The following is a 23,480-nucleotide window of genomic DNA, read 5'->3' as shown; positions in this document are numbered from 1 at the left end:
CCCCGGGTGCGGGTGCAGATCTGCTCCCCCGTGGGGCTCCATGGCCGCAGGGGCACAGCCAGCCTCCCTGGGGGCTTCCCCGGGGGCTGCCAGGGACCCTCTGCTCCAGCGCCTGGAGCCCTCCTGCCCCTTCTGCTCTGGGCTTCTCACAGAAGCCTCCCCTGCAGCCCCCTGCTACCAAACCCTGGCCACGCTATCCCAATACACTATAAACCCACATTTTACAGTGAAGGTGATTCAGCACTGGCACAGGTTGCTTGGAGAGGTTGTGGAGTCTCCATCCTCAGCAATATTCAAAAGACATCTGGACACGGCCCTGGGCAAACCTGCAGGAGGGGACCCTGCTTGAGCAGGGCGTTGGACCAGAGGGCCTCCAGAGGTGCCTCTGACCTCAGCCATCTTGTGATTCTGTGATGAATTCTGGTCCTAAGCCTGCAAAGAGCTCAAGTTTAACTGTCTCTGCATGATTTTTCTCCCTTGGCTTTCTTGGAAAACTCATTGCCAAGGCAAAGGTGAACCTGCCCTGGGAAGCCTTGCCCCTTCCCAGCAGAGTCTGCAGCTGAGTTTGCATGTCCTGGGAGAGCAGATGAAGTGCCAGTGCACGTGGGTGTGTGTTTACTCGACAGTTTAGCCCATTGGAGTATCTTATCCTGGCTGGTTCAATACACTCCGGCACTTTCTGCCTAGAAGAGTTGTCTTTTTTATGATAGCAGTCAGAAGATTACAGCTCTATGAGAAGCAGCAGGGAGGATAAAGCAGAGAGGATGGGTGGATAAAAGTGATTTCCATTAGGGTTTGGCTTTTGGGTTTTTTGTTGTTATTTTTTGTTTTATTTTTTAATTTTGTTTTCTTTTTTAATGACTACTGATGAAAAGAAATGACCTACCATATTGCATCATGCTGTGGCAGTGTGGTCAATACAAAGTTTATTTTTAGTCTGTTATTTAAAATCTGGATGTCAGCTGGGAATTATAATATGTTCTTTTTTGAACTTTACTAAGTAAGTAAGTACAGAAATGATGCTCCCAGCCCAGCAGGATACTCAAATGTTCTCTCTTTTTGCTCTGACTTGAAAGGGACTATTCATAACTTGTATAGTTAGGAGAATATGCATTGTGTTCCTGCAAGGAATCATGGCTGTAAATTAAATGGATGCATACACACATGTATATATGAAAGTATAATTCAGTTAATTTCTATTGCTTCAGTTCTGGATATGAAACAATTCACAAAACTGGAAAAAATAATGTCTTTGTATTTTTATTCATCATAGATGAGTGACTTGTCAAAGACATGACTTTCTGCTTCTACTTCGATATTGCTGTTAAAGTATTATTTTTCCTGTGCGTTTCCAGGAATCCCTAAAGCCAGCTGTGACATTTCCTCAATTCCACATACCCAGTCTAAATACCTGTATTTGTCTCACTGTAATTATAACACGTGTTGGCGTCAGATTCTTTCTCTATGCTTCATCAATGACAGATACCTTTTTCCTCCCAGTGTAGTGTCTGTCTCAGATACCCATCCCAGGCAGCAGTAGAGACTCTGCTTCTTTCAGGTTCGGTGAACATCAGCATTGGATCATTGATTAGGAGCTGTTTCCAGTCTCCCTGCTGATGATCCTGTGGCAGCTCTGTTTAAGCTGGGAGCATTTTGTTGTAGAGCAAGGTTGTTATGTCAAAGGTGCTCGGTAAACTGATATTGTTAAGGCTGTTTCTTAGGGTGTTAATGATGACTAAATGACTGCTAGCTTTGTGCTGGATCTGAGGACCTTTCACCCTAGCCATTAATCAAAACCAGTGAGTGTTGCGTGCTGTATTATTACACTCTGAGGACTGGTATATGTTGTAGCCACATTTTATAATTAATCTCCATCTGTATGTCGTCAGTGCCTAGCTTGTCTTGTGTGCACATTAGTACTAGGTAAAAAAATAGATGCAGTTCTGATTTAAATTCCCTGTACTGACTTGACTAGCAAGGCTGTGCATTGTGACCCAATAGCACTTTCTCATATGCACTGTTGAGCTCACAGCCAGGCTCTACAGTCCTATGAAATACATTGGATGCAGAAGCAATACTTGTACATGAAAGCCTCTGAATTAAAGTCCCTTTAAAAAGGATGCAGCTGCAATATGAATGGGGACCTGAACAGTTTCCCTCATCATGAGTAGTGCCTTGTTCTTCATGGGGACGTGGCACTGCGGCTTTCTTTGTTCCCTGGCAAAACTAACCATGACTTCGAAATGTGGGACTGGCACTCAGAAAGCCCTACTTCTAAAGGGCAGTAAAGATGCAGAAGTCTTTTGAACACTGAGCCGTTCTCATTGCGATGTCCAAATACGATGTTTGGAAAGCTTGTTCCATGCACTCACCCATGGAAATATTTACCAAAGCTTGCTATTGTTTTATAATGAATTTTATTATTCCTATCAGAGATTTGCAAGAAAGTTTCCGCTGGGCAGGTTGCCTAGCTGAGTCTCTGCCGGTGCCAGGGTGAAGATTTTGGCTGGGAGATGCTTTGCTTGCCAAACCTGGATGGCCCAGCATTCATCTTGTCAATCCTGATAGCTGGTAGTCATCTAAGAGAGACCTCAGTCAGAGTGAAGCTTTGGAAGTGGCTTTGGGAGTGATAATACACACTGCTTAGTATTGACTCCTTTTGGCAGGAACATTTTTGTTGCATTAGGAATTCTGTATAAATTTATGAGATTTTGTACATGAGTAACTTCTGTGTCTCCATCAGTTTTGTTATTGCACAGTTGTGTTGGCTCTGATGCTCAACTTTCCAAAACAGTACTGAAAATTACTTAAAACCATAAAATCCATCACTCTTCAACTCTACGTGAAATTGAGGACATCAGTCCTGTGTCTGCATGTGTGTGTGTCAGTATGTCCCCATGACCTGAACCGTGACCCAGGGTTTTGTGATACGAACAGACGGAGCTGTGGGGCTATGAGGGAGGAAGTGAAAAAATTCAGAATATTTAGTTTAGAGAGGACATGAGTAAGAAGGAAGACAGAAATAAATCAATGACAAAGCAAGATTAAACCAAATCCAGAAGAATACAGCAGTGGAAAATAATAAAATATATCCCTAAGTTAAACCTTTCAAAGGAATTTTATGGGATCTCTGCAAGATTTAAGCAGAAACTGAGTAGCTCATCCTTATGCCAGGAGACAGCTGCTTAGCAGAGGAAACTTCTGGGTTGGTGCAGTTGCACAATTTTTCTTTTGATTGCACATCTACCTGCTGAGTTCTGGGGGCTTTGAAGCACTTCGACTGTAAAGTGCCTTTCATGTAAGAAAAGCCCTATGTAAATATGGCGACCAGCCAAGTACCTTGCCTGGTGAAACTAAATTTTATAAAATTTAACTAATAAAATCAAGATTGGAGTCATAAATTGCTGCTTTACTGTCACTGCAATATATACCTTTTTAAATAATCTTGTTTGGGACAATGTGAAAGTTTGTAAGGATGTGAGGGTCTTCTTGAGCCTCAAAAAACTCAGGTTACCTTTCTGTGCCTTTCAAAAACTGAACTGGCAGAATGTCAGTACTGGCTCCAGCCTTGTTTCAGGAAAGCAGGCCAGGCTGTAGAAGTGGAAGGGAGCTTGGCTCACATTTGTGTTTCTTCTCCCACAGTTGATGTGGATGCCATTGGGTAAAACCACTTGTATCTTGGAGGCTGAAGCCTGACTCCCCAAAGCAATATACATAGCAAAGGCAAAACCAGCGCATTTCAGACTTGTCCCAGGAATACACAATTGTGTGTACTACTTTTTACAATAGCGTCATTTTAATGAGAGTCAGATCTTTGGGAGCTCTCTGTATCTCCTCTTCCTTCTGACTCAATTACATTATTTCCTACTTTCTAAACAAAAATCATAGCTTGAGCTGCTAGGACTGCATCGTGGGTCTCCTAGTTGGAGTTCAGTCATGCTAGATGCTTTACAAATGCAAAAGATGTATAAACACATGCATTGTCCATTTGGATCAGATCTTATGTCTGTCCTTAACAGGAGCCAGCAGGAGACATTGCAGAAGAGTGCATAAAAAGTGTGCAGTAGACAGATATGTCATAGTCTGCCCTCCCATTCCAGGAAAAGATACCATTTTATTCCCTGAAGCATGAGTTCTAATAATCCTTCAACAATATTTTGGTATAATCATCAACTATTATAATTGCTCTGGATCATCTTGTCATCTTTATAAATGCCTGCTCCATTTTTTAATCATGTTGGACCAAAAAAAAAAAATATGTGTGGCGATGTTCAGTTCAGATCTATGCTGTATATGGTGTTTAGCCGCAGAAGTTTACAAATAAATAAGAGACAAGAAATCCATTTTAGAGAGAGGATTAGGCCAAAATTTTAGTTTTCTGAAAGTGCCAGGATCTAAGAGGATTTGCAAAACACTGGAATCAGTGGGAGGTTGGCACATGTACATTGTTAAAACCAGTACTTTCTGCCCATTCCCATCTATAGGCTCCTGGTACATTTGTAAATCCTCATCGTAAAGGTGGGATTGATGTGACCTGTCTTCTGCCACCTAAATCTTACCTGTCTAGATTAAACTAATCTTTGGGCTCTGTCTGCAGTCAGCAGGAAGAGATGGATACCACAGGGGAAGGTTCTTGCCAGAAGGTAGCTCAAGGTAGATAAGAGGAATCGCCTTTTGGTAGTACCTCTTGCTGTCATTGAAACTAGAACATGATAGTGAGCTCCATTTCCCTAGCTCAAACATGAGCTAGTCCCAGACTTTGTGTCTAACAGATGTTTGCTTAGAAAATCTGGAAGAGAGATTCTGCAGCAACCCTGAGCAGCCCAGTCCAGGGTTTACTGTCCCTGCTGTTAGATGGAGTTTTGTGGCTGTGCCTTCCTTACTCCTTTCTGTGCTACAGCTTTGCATCCCCAGTCCCTCCCATGGGGGGAGAGGCAGCTGTTTGCAGCTGCATTGCTGCAGCATCCTATAGGAAGCAGTTAGAGGTGGTCCTCCAGTTTAGGAGAAGAAAGCATTTCTGGATGGAGTCAAAGAGTATTTTATCTTTACTATTCAGTAAAGGAGACTTGCAGAAGCCCTATATGCTGTTGATTAACCCAAGTCAATTAACACAGGTCTTCCCGCAGGTGACTAAACTTGTGATATAACCCTATTTGTTTCCACATCTAGGTCTAGGCTGACATACAGAAGTGAACACAAGCAGTCTCTAACTTAGAGCTAAAGCCATTTTTCTGCCACCCCATGGTGTCTGAGCACATCGCTGGAGTTACCGACCATTTGGGATTTTTGCCATTTGCATTCTTTATTCCCTGGCTAACTCTTCCTGCTTCTCTCTTCTCCTCTCTCTCCTTTCCTTGCTGAGACAGCCAGAGCTGTGACAAGAAACCACGAGTTTCCAGCTCGTGTTTGGCACATGAGCAACTGGGTGTGGACTACCACCTTTCCCCATCCCTGGCTAGAAGGAGGAGAGGTCAATTTTGATTGCATTGGGAGTGGAGGTTGCACTCTCAGAGATGAGTGGGCATGGGGATAGCTGTGGGGCTGGAAGGACAAAGTCCAAGTGACCACCAGGAAACTTCTAATCTCTCCATTCCTAGGCCAGAATTTGGCAACGTGCATGTGAAAACAAATCAGGCAAGCAGTGCGGTAGACCCAATTCTATCCTGGGTTGCACCATAAAGCTGAAAATGAGAGGTTCTGTATTACTGGTGCATTGCACATACGGTGCAGATTATGTATAGGGTTTCAAGCAGGGAAATATAAAAATAATAGCTTGTTGTTGCTGTGGATGTTCGATTTGTAGTAGGTATTTGACCCTTTATATGCTACACTGAGTTTCATTTGCTGGAAACTTTAACATCCCTTCTGAATTTCTTAATATTCTTTGGTTTAAATCAGGCTTTTAATGGTAATAGTTGAGTGTATTGCTGAATTTTTGTTTGTGTTTGTCTAGTGGGATAGGTTGTAGTTAAGTGAAATGTGTGGTGTAAGCAAAGAGAAATTGCTGTATGCAAACCATAATTTTCATGTACTTACTGTTTTGAGCGCTGTGATGAAAGGGATGTATCACAGCGTTTTTATCTATCAGCTGCTATCTTTGTCTCTCTACCTGAAGGATGGCAAAGGGCCCTCTTTCATCTGGAGGATTATGAGGCCATTATGGTAAACAGCACCACGAGGTTGGGTTGACATTGTTGGAGCTTTCATCTTTTGCTCTAAGTTTTAAAGCATTATTTGAGGCTCTCTTGTTCCCTGTCTCATGACTTGATGTTTAGTAAGAGCAGAGAGCAGCTCCTTGCCAGAGTTGTTCAGGAAAAATCATTAAACTCAGGAGGGAGGGAGAGAAGGAGAGCGAGCGAGGCCAGCTGAGTGTTATCCCCTGGTTGGTGACGACCTACAGGTCTGGAGCTCAGTTCTGGTTGCACAGCGGGTACCTGGATCCCTGCTTCTGCCACCTTTGCCCAAGCAAAATCTACTTAAGCATGAAACATGACATACTGCCCAGTTTCATACCTCTAATCCCAAAAGAGGGCTCCATGAGCTGATAGATGCATCAACTGATGAGAGGTCAGAGAACATGAGCAAAGAGACATTGGCACAGTGGGCAGTGCTGACTTGCTTTCTGTCTGTATTTTTAGCCATGCACCCAGTTTCTTCACCTTTAAGTTGGTTACATGAACCCAGGAATTTACGCTAGGAAGTATCTGCAGGGTCCCAAGCCAGGGCGAGCTGGAAGAGGGGAGCTTTCCTCTGCTCTCCTGCTCTCTTGAAGTGTTTGCCCAGCTGGGGGTTGCCTGTTCTCCCTGTGCTAGGACAGGTATAAATAAAGTGCTTCCCATTTGTGGGCTCCAGCTTCTGAATGCAGAGAAAGCTAATTCCTCCTGCGTGAACTCCAAATAAAGACAACTCTTATTTTATAGTTGACTCTTGTCTTTGCCTTTAGTGATCAGTGTATATTCCTTTAATATTGAAATAAGATTCATATATAAAACAGAACACACAAGAATATATCTCTGTAATAATGAGGATAGTGATACGATTTTTAGATGTAACTTTTTAATTTTCTTTCAATTTTATTGTCACATTTTCTAGTATTCTTTGCCCAGAAGTTCAGTCCTCCACCTTTATGCTTGTGTTTATTTAGCATTGCTGCTTTTCCTGTACTAGCAATGTGTATTTATATATTAGCTCATCACTTATGTGGTTTAGGGTATGCTTTCAAGCAAAGCCTGAATCCAGCATGGGTGGGTCCCCCAACACAAATGACAGGGGATGTCACAGCTCAGACTGTGATTTTAAATTGGTTTGCTCTGCCCTGTCCCTTCATACTGAGCATTTCTGTTGCTGCCCTTATATATAGATATTTCATGGATTAGAAGAGGAAAGAAGAGAGAATGAAATTTAATCACTTGCCTTCTCCCTTCTGAGGGCAGCAGCATCTTCCCATTAGCCTGTGCCGCAACGTAGTTCGGCTGGTTTGATGGTCCTGCCCAACAAAGCCCTTGCAGCTGGTCATTCAGCCCATGTCACCCTGGCTATTGTGTGGGAATTATTAGGGACCCAGGTCTGCACCTCTCCTGTGTGTCTGTGAGGGGATGGAGCTGTGGCCACGCTGTCTGTTGGTGCGGTGAGCTGCAGGTTGCATGGCCGTGCAGGGGACAAAAGCATCTGTGCTGGATTCTTCAGTTTCCCAGTGTGCAAGGAGGTGTTGCCCCAAGGGAGATGACTTCCTGATTCAACAGAGCCAACTCAAACTCTACAAATTCATCTCAGTTGGCAGCCAAGTCCCAAGGAGTTCATCAGGGAGGTGGGTGAATTAAGAGGGCTGGTTTTCAATGGGTAGGATCTGACTTAACAAGAACAACACGCTTTCCATGCCAAATAAGAAGATTGTTACCAACTCCTTTCTTTAAGTGTTTAAAATCCAGCGTGCTGGCACTTGTCCCATACATTATACATCACTTCCCAAGCACAGCTGCAGGGTTGTCCATACATAAATCCTCATCTGCAGTTTGACAGCAAGGCAAAAGATGATGACTGAGCAAGGTGCAGAGAGGGTGAGAAATGTGGTGTCAGGGGAGCATCAGGATGGGGAGCATCCTTCTCAGAGGGCGCGCAGTCACGTGAAGAGTGCTGTAGCTGAAGTGCCTTTGCTCATCTCAGTTGGTTTGCGTGTGCTTGTCAGGGCTGAGCAATACCACAGACATAGCCCCACTACACCTTTCTCTTCCTCTTGTGTTTTGCAGCATCCCCTTCAATTAAGCTTCTCGTGGATGACCCGATAGTGGTGAACCCTGGAGAAGCGATCACCTTAGTCTGTGTGACGACAGGAGGGGAGCCAGCCCCTAGCCTGACGTGGGTGAGGTCTGCAGGCATCCTGCCTGAGAAGACAGTCCTGAATGGCGGCACTTTAACAATACCTGCCATCACGCCAGAAGATGCTGGCACATACAGTTGCATTGCTAATAACAACGTTGGAAATCCTGCGAAAAAGTCCACCAACATCATCGTAAGAGGTAAGCTGAGCTGGCAAACTAGTGGCCTTGACCTTGGAGGATAAATTGAATCCTAATCTGACAGGACAGCAATGTTCACATAGGAGTGGCCTATGTTTCCAAACGTATTTCTGGTCGTTTCTGATAATGTATGAGATCAATTAGTGTTGGCTTCAGATAGGTGGTGGCTCTTGTGCTGGGCTCAAACTCCTTAGCTGGAACAAGGTGGCATGGTGCCCCTTTGTATTTTGAAGGTGCAGCAGGTCTCCCATCTGTACTGGAGACAATGATCACCAAAGCACACCATGTCTCCTGGGCATTGTCTGTGCTGACTCCTCCACAAAGTCTTTCAACAGTGCCCTAGGGGCAGGGTTGCATGGAAGAGTTTCCCTCCTCTGAATTCATCCCAGGCTCCCAGAGGCGTCATTACCTACTTCACCCTTTTCTTCCTCCTCGTCAGGTGAACATGTTATGGAAATTAAGGCTGTTGTGCATGCTGCAAATCTGCTGCCATCAGACAACTGCTCCCTGGGTAGGAGCTTTAGATTAGTACCTATGCTTTAATTATACTAAATAGCAGGATAAATGTCTGTCTTAGGTAAAAGTAAGAGAAGAGTGCTTGCAGAACAATTACTGCCAGGTGGAGAGAAACTCTCCCTGGTTGTTTATCGCTTTCTGGATGACCCCAGGGACATGGCCGGTTGGTTTGAAGACGGAGTTCGATTGGCTGATAGGCATCATCAGAGTGAATTAATCTACCTGAACCGAACAGTTCATCTGAAACTAATTTTCTATAATCTAATCTGTGAGTCGTAGTGAAACATAGACTCCCACACTATAGGAACTTTAAATAATAGCATGTGATTAATCATACTCAGGAGAAACTGCTGTATAAAAAGCCGGTGGTGTGAATATTTTATGAGAGCCATAACCCCTGTTCCCTTCTTATTGCCCAACATATCATACTCTTCTGCAGGACGAGGAATTAGAAGCTATTTCTATTCTGGGGGTCAGGGAGAGAGCACTGCATCAGCCTAGGTCTGCAGGAGTTTTTAGGAGATGTCCACAGATTTATATGTAATACTGTATTTCCATTTGAATTTTTGGCATTTGGCTTAGGGGTTTTGTTGTGAAGAGGCAAAAGCAGTCTTGTTTCAGGAACATAGCATCGACATTAATTTGGCTGTGATTTACAATGGTGATGAGGTTGTGAAGGGAAGATGTGAGTGAAACACACACTCGGAATAAGCAAAGGGAGAGGAAAGGCTTTGTGTGAAAAGAAATCTTGATATTTTAATTGACCCGGCAGACAGCACCAGAGAGCCCAGAGGAAAAGCCAAAGTCCCTAGCTCCCTGCAGATACAAATTTCATGAGTCATAGCATAATAAGAATATACCCTCACATTTTTATTTATAGAAGACCGTGCCTATGAGATTCCTAGGAACTGCAAGACGTTGAACAAAATATCATTAAAGTATTTGAGGTGTCTTTTTTCTTTTTTCCTCTCTGGTATGTGGCCCTGTTAATTCTGAGAAGGGACCACCAGGAGGAACATCCCATTAAATAAAGGAAGCATAGCTCCCTTCTAGCCCCAGTGCATTGCTGCCTGCTATGATTTTCCCCTTATTGTTTCTGTTAAAGGGGAAGAACTGTCTTTTAGAAAAAAAAATCTTTATTCCGGCCTTGGTTGATTTATCTTTATTAAAAGTAATGCTGAGCTTAGCAGTGAAATATGGGAGAAATTTGTATCACGGTTTTGATTTTATTTTGTGTGTATATTTCTTAGCATTTTGCCTGTAGCTCATTGCTTCTATTTCATCTCTTTTTTTGTGGTTGCGTATCAGGATTTTCACACAGCAGCTGAGGACAAAAGAGTATTTACCTGAAACAGCATCTAAGCCTTGCAGGAGAAGCATTTGGTAAATGGAGTTTACATCCTCCGTTGGGTGAACTGTCAATCCCAGGACTAGACAACAGTCCCCTAATCTTACCCAGAAAGGAATTTAAAATCGTTTAAAAGCATCATCAGGGCTCCTTTAAAATTTACTACATTTCACTGCGCATTTATCCGAACATGCCTTTATTGTATATGCCTCATTCCACTGATGCTACCTTACCTTCAGCAGCTCTCATTTTTTTCTGGGCATTCTTCTGTCTTTGTGGCTGACTGCCCACATCTGTGTACCCATCACAGATGACTTCAAACCCGTTGTGAATGATGTCGTATGACCACCACGCATTCAATAATAATTTAAAAAAATCCAAAACCAGTGAGAATCCTTCAAAAAGAAAAAAATAAAAGTAAAAAAAGAGAGTAACAAAAGTAATTTATCCTTTTTGAAAGTCAGAAATTGTCCGGATCAACATACTTAAGCATAGATGCAAGAGATGAGGCTGTGTTTAAAGAGCAGATTCAGTCATTGAGGCGCTGATGTGACACCCAGGTGTATTCAGGTCAGTGCTGTGCTCCTCCATCCGTCTTTTCCAAGACCCTTAAAGAGTGGAGATAAATATAGTGAAATAGCAAGATGACCAAATATGATGGCTTGGGGGAATATATATCACCCGAGAGATGGTGCAAAATGTGCCCATGTGGAAGTGCTGCGTAATGTGTGGTCTCCGCTTCTGCAGGTTGTAAATAACTGGCTCCTGCAGTTGCCACGCGCTGCTCGGGGAGTGGTGGGGTAGCAGGTGCCATAATGGTCTCAGGGCATTGCTTTCCATTTGTTAGCTCCCAGGATTTATCTGCAAGCCTCCTAACATGCATAGGCATTTAATGTGTTCTCCGTTGTTCCACTGTTACTTGATTTCCTCCCCTTCCAGTGAACATTGGCACAGAAGGAGAGATTTGTTCTTAAAAAAAAAAAAACAGCCCCAGACCAAAGCTGCTATTGCAGCGAGGAATCCATTTAGTCATAACCGTCTTTGGATGGTTTGTTTGGTTTGGTTTTTTTCCTCTTTTAGCCTGTATAACTTAAAAGGGTTGTAAATCCTTCCTACAAAAGCAAGCTGGGTGCTTGCTCGTCGGTTCAGATGACCACGGATCCCTTGCAAAACAGCCGGCATTGCACATAGCTGCTGGGGGAAGAGACGCCCTCGTATGCTGCCTTCATAAGCAGTTAACACTTTCAGATAAAGCAACTTCCTTCAAAGATACCACTTCCTTAAGCAGGCTGTAAGCTGCAAACTCTGTTCCCTTTTTCTCTGTTCTGCAGAGCTGTCGTGTTAGTGCCTCTCCCTTTTGACTGTCGGATAACGTTAATGAAAGTTTTGCTGAGATGATAAAGGGAAATTGAGTACCACAGTGCTTCCTTAAGAGGCACAGACACGATGCAGTATCTTTCATTTCCTCTGTTTGTTTTGAATGGGAGCTCACCAGAGGCAAATCAGTGACCACAGGCTGTTTACCTGGTGAAATCACCACTCAGTAAGAAAGTCTGTGAAATACAGCCATTTTAAAGAATACCATTATCAGCTTAACTGTACCCAGAGTTATTACAAAATATCTTATTCCATCAGAGACGTTTTTGTCCATCAAGGTGTCTTGGGTCAAACCAGAGAAGGAAGAAATACTCTCATTTCAGCAAAGCTGGCGGCTCACCAATTCTAACTATGAATGTTTCTTTCCAAGTATTTTCTTTAGATTTAAGTCCCTTAAATGATTGCAAGTCTGCTAGCATTTGAGTATTGGTGGGTGCTCTCATCAGTGGCATCTTCACATCCCGCTCTCAGACTGATGATTAGAGTAGCGTCCCATAACATATTTCTAGACAAAACGATTAGAAAGCAGAGAAGCTCTAAGGGAATCTTGACTCCCCTTTTTCTAGTAAAATTTGATGTTCTCCTCTTCAAAAAAAAAAAAAAAAAACCCAACCATCTCTCAAGAAGTAAATCCAACACATCCCCTCTGGATAAACAAAGTTCCTGACAACCTCCATGCCTGATGTGTGTATTTAGTGCTGTGCTTGCTTGGAGGATGTTCTGTATTTCTGACTTTTCCCTGGTGGAGCAAAAAAATGTTGTTCTGATGCAATGGAAATGATTTGTCATAAAGGCCAGGATGGAGGAAACCTGGTGTACGTCCTTCAGAGTTCTTTCCCACCCAAAATATTTCTGTTAATTTGCTTTCACCATGAGTTTGTCACTATATACCTCCGTTGGTCCCAATTAGAGGTAGATGGTAATCAGTCATCCTATGGAGATTTTGTTAATTCAAATAAGAAGGAAATACACACATGTACATTTGTGTTAAAATCAAATGGAAAACCTTTCAATGTCTCACAGCCCTTGGGCCAACACACATGGTGATACGGATACTTCATGTCCCGTGCACGCACAGCTGTGCAGAGAGGACTTCAGATCATTGCCAGGAGCTTGGTAGGACCTCATCTGTGATGTGGCCCCAGTTCCTTGTCCTGATCTGGCATGGCAGGTGGAACATCCAGCTTATTCCATGTCCCAGGAAACTCTTCTAGCCTGAGGATCTTTTAGACTTTGCTGTTGGAGGCTGTTTTACTCCTTTAAAATTCTCTCTTAAATGTGTGTTTGGAGAGGGAAGCAAAAGGCATTAGAGAAATTGTAATATTGGCCTTGTAATCCTTAAGATACTACATAAAAGCAGGATCATCACAATACCGTACAGATTTTGGGTGACAATCGGAAATGTCAAAAGAGGCAGGAATCAAGATAAATGTATGTCTGCAGCTTCTGGAAAATTATACATTTTCAACATGACTCAAACTGGGTACTCAGAATTACTAGCACATGAAAGAACAAATACTCCAAAGACACTGCAAAGGGGAAAAAGAAAAAAAAAATCTATCTGTAGCTACCAGTATGTCAATGAAGAATTGGAGACTTTTGATGATGAAGGGTGTAAGGTGGCTCCTCCATCCAGTAAGAGAGCAAAAATGCTGGGCAGCATCTTTGAAGGACATCTGTGCTTCGGATTGGGAAACAGGTAGAGCCAGAGAAATGTTTTACAGGTCTTAAAGAGCACTGAAATGATTTGGAAGGGTGTCAGTGTGCACCGACTCAGATTTGTTGCCTTGTCAGCAACTTCTCCCATTACGTTCTTTAAATAGATTCCTCCGTCTCTTCTACTGTAACTGCAACATTTTTTTAGTGCCAATTGACTCTGACTGTGTGACTTTTCCCTTCTGTGAAGCGGAAACATAGTGTCTGGTGTTAATTTTTCAAAGGGGTGGGATTCCCTGTCAGTTTAAATATAAAATAATAATTTTAAATGACCTGTACTCAACATTAGCACAAAAGCTTTTGCTGAACAAAAAGCACTCTGGGGAAATGCATTTTAAGGCCAAGATTGCTGGAAGTACCTATTCCATTATGTCTTTAAAAACTGTATGTGAACTGTGTAGTAGCGCCTGCTAAAAAGAAGGTGGGGGGAATAAAAGAAAAGAAAATACCCAGACTGTGAAATAAATGAAATTTTCATTGCTTTTTTAATAGATTTTTTAAATAAGTAATAATCCTGTAGTCTGGTATTTCTGATGTCCATTCTCACACCCCTGCTTACCCTTCTGCGTTCCTGCAGTGGGTCCGTTTATCCCAGAGCATTTTCTTAGGAATTTCCCTTGTTGGTTTACACCAGTCACATAAGTCTGTCTGGTTATACATCAGCACCTCTGCTGTCACCCCTCAAAGAGCCTCAAACGCTGTTAATTGCAGTGTGAGCAGGGCCCCCGTGGGCTGGCACCGAGTGCCAGAAACACGGCAAGGCTCACAAGTTTGATCCAAAAGGTGGAAATTGGGTTTTGGCAGCATCCGTAACAGTCAGCACCCGGCAGTTTTGCAGCCGCTGGATGCTGGCCAGCGGCCGAGGGATGTGTCCATCCGATGTGCGTGATCATTAGCTGGCATCATCTGTGACGGTGGGAACGCTGATCGGGGATGCTGGCTCCAGCGTGCCAAGCCTAAAATGTCGGGTTTTCAGTGCAACTACCAGAAGGAACTCTTTTTTTCTTCCTTTTTTTCCCTCTCTCTGTATTCTGGGAAGGTCTCACAGCAGACTGATTATAGTAGTGCTTATTTCATGGCTGGAGAAAGCCAAAGGCCTTGGCAAATATCCACACACGTAAAAGCAGCATTACTACACCACGCCGAAGCGACGACCACAGTTGACTTCCTAATGAGGGACTGTGCAGGCACGTGGAGCTTCGTTGTGCGTGGCCGTGGGTCCTGCAGGCCGCAGGAGGCTGGCAGAGATGGGCTCCCCGCAATGCTTCGGTAGGGTGGAAATACAGCAGCCCCCATGCTGGCTTTCAGTATCTGTTGATGGTTGCGCTTTCCTTGGGGCAGACTGGAAAGCAAGAGTGAATTCGTAAAAGTGCCAAGGTTTTGAAATTCATATTCTGGAATAGGACTGGAAGGGACTTCCTGGGTCATCGAATCCAGTTGTCTTCATCACAGGCATCCATTTCATCTCACCTCTTTCATCTTTTTTTTTTTTTTTTCTGTGTAAAAACGACCAACTCCACCTGCGATTTCGCTAGCTTTCTTCCAGCACCCTCCCAGCTCTTCTCAGGAGTCCCTCCCTGTGTCTCACTGCTCTGACATTGATATCACCTACTTGTCGCCAGCGTAAGCATGTCTGTGGTGGGTTTGCCATCCCTTGAAAGCAGCTTTGGAGTGGTATCAGGCAAGCTGTGCCACGACGGAGGGATGTGCTGTGCCTTTGCTGAACCACCGTGGCCATTGGGCACCTTCACCCTGTCCTCCCTCTTGCACTATGCCAATGTATATTTTTTTATCATAATCTTAAGCAGTTTACTTAACTCTTTAACAGCCAGCACTCACCACCTTGCTTAGTTTCTGCTGTGTCTTGTTGGACAAGACAAACTACCTTCCTCCGGTGTGGGGTTTAAGTGGACCTTTCAAAACTATTTGCAAATGGGCTTTGGGGGAGAACCCTGTGCTGGATGAGGATTAGAGACAGCTCTGTAAATCGGAGGCTGGGCGCCAGCCTGGTCTCCCACCCCACGTCAGCCCTCCTGGCTCACTCGCAGGAGCCAGCACCGCTGCAGGCATTTCCCTGGGGCCTCTTCCAGCTTTTTAAGTACAGTTTAGTCCAAAAAATAATACCAGCCAGCTCTGATTCTTCCACCGGGAGATGCACGCTGTGAGTGAGATTTTAATGAGACAAGTTTTTAGCCTAGAAAACCTGATCTTGCAGCACATCCGACATGTTGCTACAGTCATAAGTTACCAATGCACTATCCTAAAAGTTTACAGCTCTGAGAATGAATGTGTAAAAAAGTTGGGCTTCAGAGTTTAAGAAGTCCATTTATTTTTATTATCTGCAATAGTTGTCTCAGGCATGTGTGCTTTCTCCCAGGCTGGGGTGTATCATGGATGAGTTCATAAAATGGTTTCATATAAAAATGTAGATGGTTTATTGATTCTTCTGCCCTTTCATTAGGGCTTCCCAGAATTTTTGTGTACAGAAATTTCTGTTTTAAATAAGTTTGTTGCTCTGCAAAACACCCTGTGGTGCCTGTGAGGCACCACATATCTCTAAAGGTATATCAGAAGGGATTTCAAGAGGTAATATTCATTTGCTGTCTCTCCTTCTGACCCTTGCAAGTGTGGCTGCTTTGGCTAGTGATCTTCTTTCTTCGCTAGGGGCAAGGAAAAAATGTTATCCTCACTTTTGGTTGGCTAGCAATTATTAACTACTAATGCAATTATTAATGACTAATGCGTGATAATTTTTTTTGGCAGAGGTGTGGTCTAATATTCTATTAGAACTTGGCCGATTTATACATGATGAGGTCTGTGTAGTCATAACAATGTTATCATTTTGGCAGAAAAAAATTGAGTTTTTCAAAGTTTTGATTTTAAAGCATTTTGGAAAGTTTTAATTTTTTGAGGCCTTGAACTGTGGAATAAAAACAAAGTGTTGAAGGGAAACACATCCCATGTTGGAACAAATCCAGGCTCTAACAAAATCCTGCAGTTGAATAAAGCTCTCGAGCCACACAAGAAGCAGGAGACGGGGACAATCCGGTGTGGAAGCCTTGGAAACTGGGGGTTTGCTCTAGGTTTTGGAAGAAAGGCAAGTACTGTGTGCTGAGTTTCATTTGCGGTGTGTGGGCAAAGAGAAGAGTGAAGATTTGCAATATATTACTTTTGGGCATCAAAGAAAATTCAGCAAGGCTGTTTTCTTTTGACAGCTTTGGCACAAGAATTAAACATTATAAAGGCATTAGCCCTGGAAAACACCCAGCTGTAATGTTTATATAGAGGATTTATAATTTGTTTGGTAAGTGCATAGCCCACTGGGGATTGTGTCACCTTCTCTGAATTGTATAATTCCTATCCCAGTTCTTGTCTGGCTTGTGACGAGGCTTGTGAAGCTCCCGTTCGCCTGTGAGGTGGGCAGCCCGTGGGACAGGGCAGCCTCGAGCCCCTGGGTCTGGCCGGGGCTGCACGCAGTATATTGGCTTGGCAAGCTGTAACGGCGTGGGGTTTTGTAGCCTAGGAAGTGTTTTGGGTTGTTTGGGGTTTTTTTCCCCTTTCTTTTGCTTGGGGTTTCAAAAAGTACTGAATGCCAGCTGCCCGTTTGTCGCCACTGCTTATTGATCAGCCTTCCTTCACTTCTTGCTATTTCACCCTCATGTACCCACCTTGATGAGTTTGAATCATTATCTGTGTCTTCTTAAAATCAGAGATGAAAGGCATCCCCAGGCAGGCGGGGCTGCATTGTGTGCTGATCCCTGGTAGGACACTGCAGTTTCTGTCCCAAAATCAGATTTATACTGATGTGACACCACTGGGGCAACTGCTGGTTTTCACAAGCAGGGAACCACAGCAAAAGAGTTGTGCAATCTCCATTCCTGGATGTTTTCAAGTCCTGAACAACCTGGTCTGAGCTCACATCTCGCCATGTTTTGAGCAGGCAATTGGTCTAGAAACCTCCTGAGCTGCCACCTAAATATTTCTATAAACCTATATGTCTTTGCTCTTCTGACGATGCTTATTTCTCTTGAATATTTATTTCTAAAATCAGTTAAAAGAGAAACCATGCTGTGTTTCGCATACTTTGATCTCAGCATCATCTATTTAATGGGTCATATACTGAGTAACTTGTGAACCGAAATCTTCATTACAGCGAAGTATACACCTCCCCTTCCTTCAAAAGAAAATCAGTGAAAGAAATAGGAGCTAATTAACTAGAGCACACGTAAAAACAGACACCTGCCACATGGCATCTCCAGAAGAATAAATCCTTTTCTTGTAAAAATTAGAAGCATTTATAAAAATAGAGACAAAACCTGAAATCTCTCCACAGTATTTGCATTTAAATTGAAAATGTGAATGCATCTGGTCTTCTAAGTGCCAAATAATTACTTGATATTAAAAAGTTTGGAGATGCTCTAGTAGAAGATGCTTGACAACTTAATTGTTCTGATAGCTACTGAAAGTTAAGGTTTTAAAGAACTTTAAGCCAAAACCATGTTGACAGAAGCAAAATAAACTCTTGGTAGAATGCTGAAAATATGTGTCTTTTTTTAGCAAGACTGTACTTCAAGTCTGTCTTTGTATAGGAAGGTGACTAAAGGGAACATGCAGGCAGCATAATTTTGTCAAAATTATCTTGCAGAATCCTAAATACTCTATTTAAGAAATTTGAATTTTGAGAAGAGTGGTCAACATTGGTGCATTCTCCCTAAAAGACCTGTGGATGTTTATGTAGTTATGCTATTTTTTAATGTACTCCTTATGACCCAAAGTACTGCCAAAATACGCTCGGCAGGCGTATTTTCTGCTGGAGAGAGTTCTCTTATGTGAAAACAACAAATAGCATTATTTGCTCCTAATGCAGGTGAAGCTAGCTCCGTGCAGAGTTTATGGGTGATTTTATTTGATGTTAGACTGACTTTCTAATTCTGAGCAAAAAAAACCCTTCAGAGTAAGAAAGTTTCTATATCTCAGTAGCAGACCAAGTCGTTAACAAGGTTATAGAGATGAACCATAAGGTAAGAGAGCTTTCCCTGCTACAGGAAAAATAAACCAACAGTATGATGCTGACCTTGGCAGACCTGATTGTCCCCCGTCAGCCAAGAATGAATCTGAATAACAGAGGACAAAATAGATGCAACTGCCGTGCAGGCAAGTTAGCAAGACTTTGAGTATTTCATTCAAAAATGCTGTGGGCTGGTGCTATTCAGAAGGTGTTGAGGGATCTGTCCCATCCACTTTCTTTTCATCCAGTTAGGTATTTCTGTAAGAGAAAAAGGTGAAGCCCATGGCTAGATACACAGTGGTCGCTCTAGGAATTTCTAGGTCCTGTGAACTGTCTGTAAGACAAAGCACATGTTGGCAGATTTCCACAATTTTGTGTTTTGAGGGGTTTATTGCTTTGTTTGCTTTGAAGAATGACCAGGGAGAGTGACTGTTCTTACTGAAAGATACTGAAATGTGCACTGATTTGGTCTGTGTGGTGGATCTTGCAGACTCTGCCAGGCCACATCCACCATGACTTATTATTTGAGACTCATTATATGAAACATCCCAGGGAGAGGATGGCTGCTTGTGATCTGTGGTGCAGGGTTTCAAGGCTTCTTGGCGACAAAAAGAAAAATCTGGATGGAAAGAGGTGTCTGTTGCCTCGCAATCATGCTTTGATCAAAAAAACCCCCACCAAAACCCACTGTAATTATAGTAGCTGAGTGTTAGAATAGCACAAGAAATAAAAAGTGAACAGTGGAAGCAGGAAACAGGACTTGCAGAAACCTTGGCACATCCAGAGGGAAGAGCTGAGGCACCCAAGGCTGAGACTTGAGCAGCTCAATTTGCTGCCGGTGTGCTGCCGAATTAGAAGTGCTCAGTGCACAGAGGCAACGAGGGAGTGCAGATGGAACGTGTGAACTGCAGCTTTTCTTTATCCGTTATTCTAGTCACCAGCAGATGTATGAGCCTTTAACCATATATTTTAGCCTTTCTTAACCGCATCTTCTTTATGTAACGCTGAATCTGGACATACTTTTTTCCCCTCCATTTATATTATTCCCCCAAATCTGTTAATCTTTTTTTGCTTGCTGTTTGGAAAATTGACTTCTTAAAGCATCAGCTGGCCACACAGGTTTTATCCAACAAGCTTACCGTTTCAACAACTGCATCCCATTAGTAAAGCTTCCTATTCTGTGTTGTCCAAGAGTCACACCATGCTCCAAACTCAAAACCACTGACACATCATGAGGTCCAGTTTCACTAGAGTAAGGTTTTCTACCCCTGACCTGGCTACAGGTTGCTTTGTTGAAGCATGGAGTGAAGCACGTATGCAAGTTGGATTTTAGGTACATTTGGACTTGAAGCTAAGCTGAGACATTGCTTTTTGTCAGGTGTCCATGTGGCTGCGTTGTTCACAGAAGAATAGGATTCCATTTGTAAATGCAGTCCCCGGTTTGTTGTTGAAATTTTCCATACATGGTACCATGGCCGCAACAGTGCTGAAGTATGATGGACAATACTCATTCCTCATTAAAAGAACAGAAGTGATTAAGTACAAGATGCTTCAGAGTAGGCTTGTCTGTGTCCAGAATTGATGTACAGACTGTACAGATGTCACAATCCAGGTGAACTTTCATTATAGAGAGCTGATATCTGCGAATTTGTTACGTGGAGCATGGTTTTGCTCTGCTGTTTGAGAATCAGGGTAGAAGACTGTAATACTGAATGATTTTCTTTTTGTTATTTTGCTTTCATGTGTTTTGGTGGTTGACAAAGCAAATTTTAAGTTTTCAGTGTTCCATATACATAAAATAACGTATTTTAATGTAACAGAATGAAGTTTAACAGACTGCACTGTGGTATTCACCGGTGAGAAAGATATTGTTGTTAAATTGTCTATACTCAGCTTAGCTGTTTGATAATATAGTTTAGGGCAATATCCTGTGGAATACTGAAGACAATGCAGTTTTGTTGCCCACAGCCAAAATAAACAAAGACTTTGTGTTTCTTTGGAGCTTATGATAGGAACTTTTATTTTGCTTCTACTGATTTGATAGAGGTAGACATGTTAATGAAGGAAGAAACATTTAGAAGGATTTCCAGGAGTCTTTCGTCAGTGGGAATGACTTTTTATTTAGTACAGAGACCCATTTATGCTGGGCTTTCACATAAAAGTAAATAAACCAGACAACGTGGACTGCACTGCAGTTTCCAAGGTTGTGATACTGGAGCAGATTCCTTTGTTTCATATATTCGTTCATTTAATCATTCAGACAAACAAATCTGAAACCCAGCCTAGTTGTGTAGAAGTTGGATGATAGCTTTGACAAACTGGTGTCTACGAAAGCATCGAGAGGTATTAATATTTGTTTTGTTGTTTGCCGGCATTGCAAGGGAGCATGGTAGGATGGTCCCTATCTCACAGGAAACCAGTGTTACAAACTCCTGGTCAGCTGGTGGCCCGTGATCCAGCAACTTAAACACAGGACTTTTTTCATTTAACATAGAAAATCTGCATATTAGTCCAAGTTTGTAATTGCTTTGCAATTAGTTATGTGTGTCGTCGTAATACAACGAAGCTCAGGTCACAGAAATCATGCATCAGAGTAATGACGTAAGTTGAAACGTGCCTTTTCTCTGCTGTTTGAGAGAAACAGCAGGGAAATTATTTCAGGGGAGCATAAATAATTCAGCATTTCTGCAGTAAAACATTACTTGATGTACTGCTATACATTTTGTGTGCCTTTAACAAGAGTTAGCCAAGTAATTTTACTTTTTCTGTATTTTTCAGTGATGGGATACTTACGATTTTATAAAGACCGTGTGTTAGCCATGGAATCCACCAAATGAGATCCAGGTGCTTGCACCACATACATTAAATACATCCATTCTGTATGTTGAACTTGAGTATTTAACCCACTGCTGTATTTATTTATTCCTGAAATTCCGTATTACGAAGCTGATGCCTTAAACCTGGACAGGCACAGGTGAGCTGCGTCTAACACCGCCACAGCTGCCAGCAAAATCAGTGAATTGCTCCTTGAGAGGAAGGAAATTGAGTTTTTATTTTCCTCTACAAAATCTGGGAACCAGCAAGGACTACAAGTATGAGCAACAGCATGCAATGAGAAAAGTTGACTTCTCAAGATGTCTTGACAGATTAGGAAAAAGGCTTAGGGTTACAAATACACTTCACAAGTCTTTTAGAGACTATCTAAAATCTTTGTTGTAAGGCTGTGAATCTTTTGAATTGCAGTTGTGTGAAAGCAGGATTGCTTTTTTCCATCTGTAAGGCTCTAAGGAGATGAGGGACCTGGTATGATTGAAGCAAGAGCTGGTGATAAGAGTTGACTTTCTTTACCTGCCACCTGCCTTATATCTTTCTCTCAAGAACCAATGAATCATCCCAGTAATCACCTTTTGGTACAAAGATCACAGCAGTAACATGGAGAGTTGCTTGTATTTGGATATAGGGAAAAATACTTAGCTCAGATATATGCTCTGCACAGTTCTTCAGTGATTAGAGTTGGCTGTGCCGGATCAGGGCACTGGATGATCCAGCCCGGTTACTTCTTGAACCTAACACTCAGCCTGCGTAAAACCAAACCAACAAGCAACAGCCACAAAACTGAGCTGTTTTTGTAATGTATTCCATGAGCCAGAGAGTAGAGCCTTTCCTGGCCTTACACATGAAGTATGTGGCTTGTGGCCCAAAGTTTGAGGTTCCGTACCCCTTACCCCAGCTTGCAGGGGTTATTGTAGCACTAGCCATAACAAAGGACAGGGGAAAGTTAATGTGGCTTTTCTGTTAGAGCTTCTTGTTCCTTTTTAGGAATGAGAAACTGCTGAAATAGTCGGTATGAGTACTTGAAGCAAAGGAGAAGAATTTGGAAATAAGAATAGTTTATTGAGGTTATTAGCAACTAATTCTGTTTGAAAGTGCTTCTCATCATGCCTATCATGAGTTATTTTTTCTTTTTCCCTCTCCGAAAATGATTTGCATAATAAATTTACTTTTTGTGTGTATGTAAGCATTATTTGTTCTTCCATTTTCAAACAAAAAAGTTCAGCTTGTGTTTTGAAGTTACCTGTTGTGGCAGTTTCCAGCTGTCATACAACGTATGGTTCATCCTCTTGAATCAAAGCTGCGTGTTCATTCTGCTTCCTGGGGAACTGGCTGCAGCTTTTAAAGGGGAATGAGAGATGCTCGGTAAAGACTAGTGCATTTTCGTGCAAATTTAATCGTGATAAAACTCACAAAACTTTCTTAAATAAACGGAATAATAAATTCTTAAAAACACATCAACCATTTGGATTCTTGAATACACATTTACAACTAAATAGCAGTGCCTGGACAAATGCCTTTCATGCCATACCTGATCAGCACAGCACATGTTAACAATCTTTTCATCCTCTGATTAAAAGGGCTGGCTTCCTCAATGGAAGAAGTTTTCACACCATGTGAAGGGGGGTGTCCACAGTAGCCAGATTTTACGCTTCTTTTCCCACATTGAAAAAAAAGCCTAATTATTAATTAAATGTTAATTCTTTCGAAAGTTGTGGAAGTGCTAATTCAGCATGGCATTTGCAAGCTCCAAAGAGTTGTTTTGTTCAAGGAGCTACTGAGCTTACAAAATTAAGTCTGAATTAGCATTTTCACTACTTGTAGAGATGTAAGGAGCTGACGCCCTGTGCTTTCTCAGCATGCTTGGTGCCTCATACATCTATTTCCATTGACGCTGTTACACTTTCTGTACGCAGCAAGTAGGATGTATGTACTACCCGCAGTATGGGATCCAGGGAGATTTTCAGCTCATAGCCTTTGCTGTTTGTAACAACATCACACTTCAGTGGCTGTAAGCGTGTAACTGAATGAGGCCAGACAGGAGAGTGCTGCAAATGGAGCCTTTCCCCAGATGCTCCACATGTGGGGCACTGTGCCTGCGTGGAGATGCAGATAGAGCGGGAGCGATCAACAGGGCAACTTGGGAAACTGTTCAGTAGAAGCCGAC

At 42.5% G+C, this 23,480-nt stretch overlaps 1 protein-coding gene across 1 annotated transcript in view; it reads left to right on the top strand.

Moving 5' to 3' along the window:
- Nucleotides 1–23,480, top strand: part of MDGA2 (MAM domain containing glycosylphosphatidylinositol anchor 2) — a 390,338-nt gene that overhangs the window by 222,736 nt on the left and 144,122 nt on the right. Inside the window, exon 6 of the mRNA XM_082000249.1 lies at nt 8,247–8,516. Coding sequence (XP_081856375.1) covers nt 8,247–8,516 — 270 coding nt within the window. The remainder of the gene's footprint in view (nt 1–8,246; nt 8,517–23,480) is intronic.

The sequence above is a fragment of the Phaethon aethereus genome, assembly GCF_964289735.1.
Source record: "Phaethon aethereus genome assembly, chromosome: 5".
NCBI classification, from domain to species: domain Eukaryota; kingdom Metazoa; phylum Chordata; class Aves; order Phaethontiformes; family Phaethontidae; genus Phaethon; species Phaethon aethereus.
Note: the sequence above shows the minus strand (reverse complement) of the source record. Positions and strands in the feature narration are given on the sequence as shown.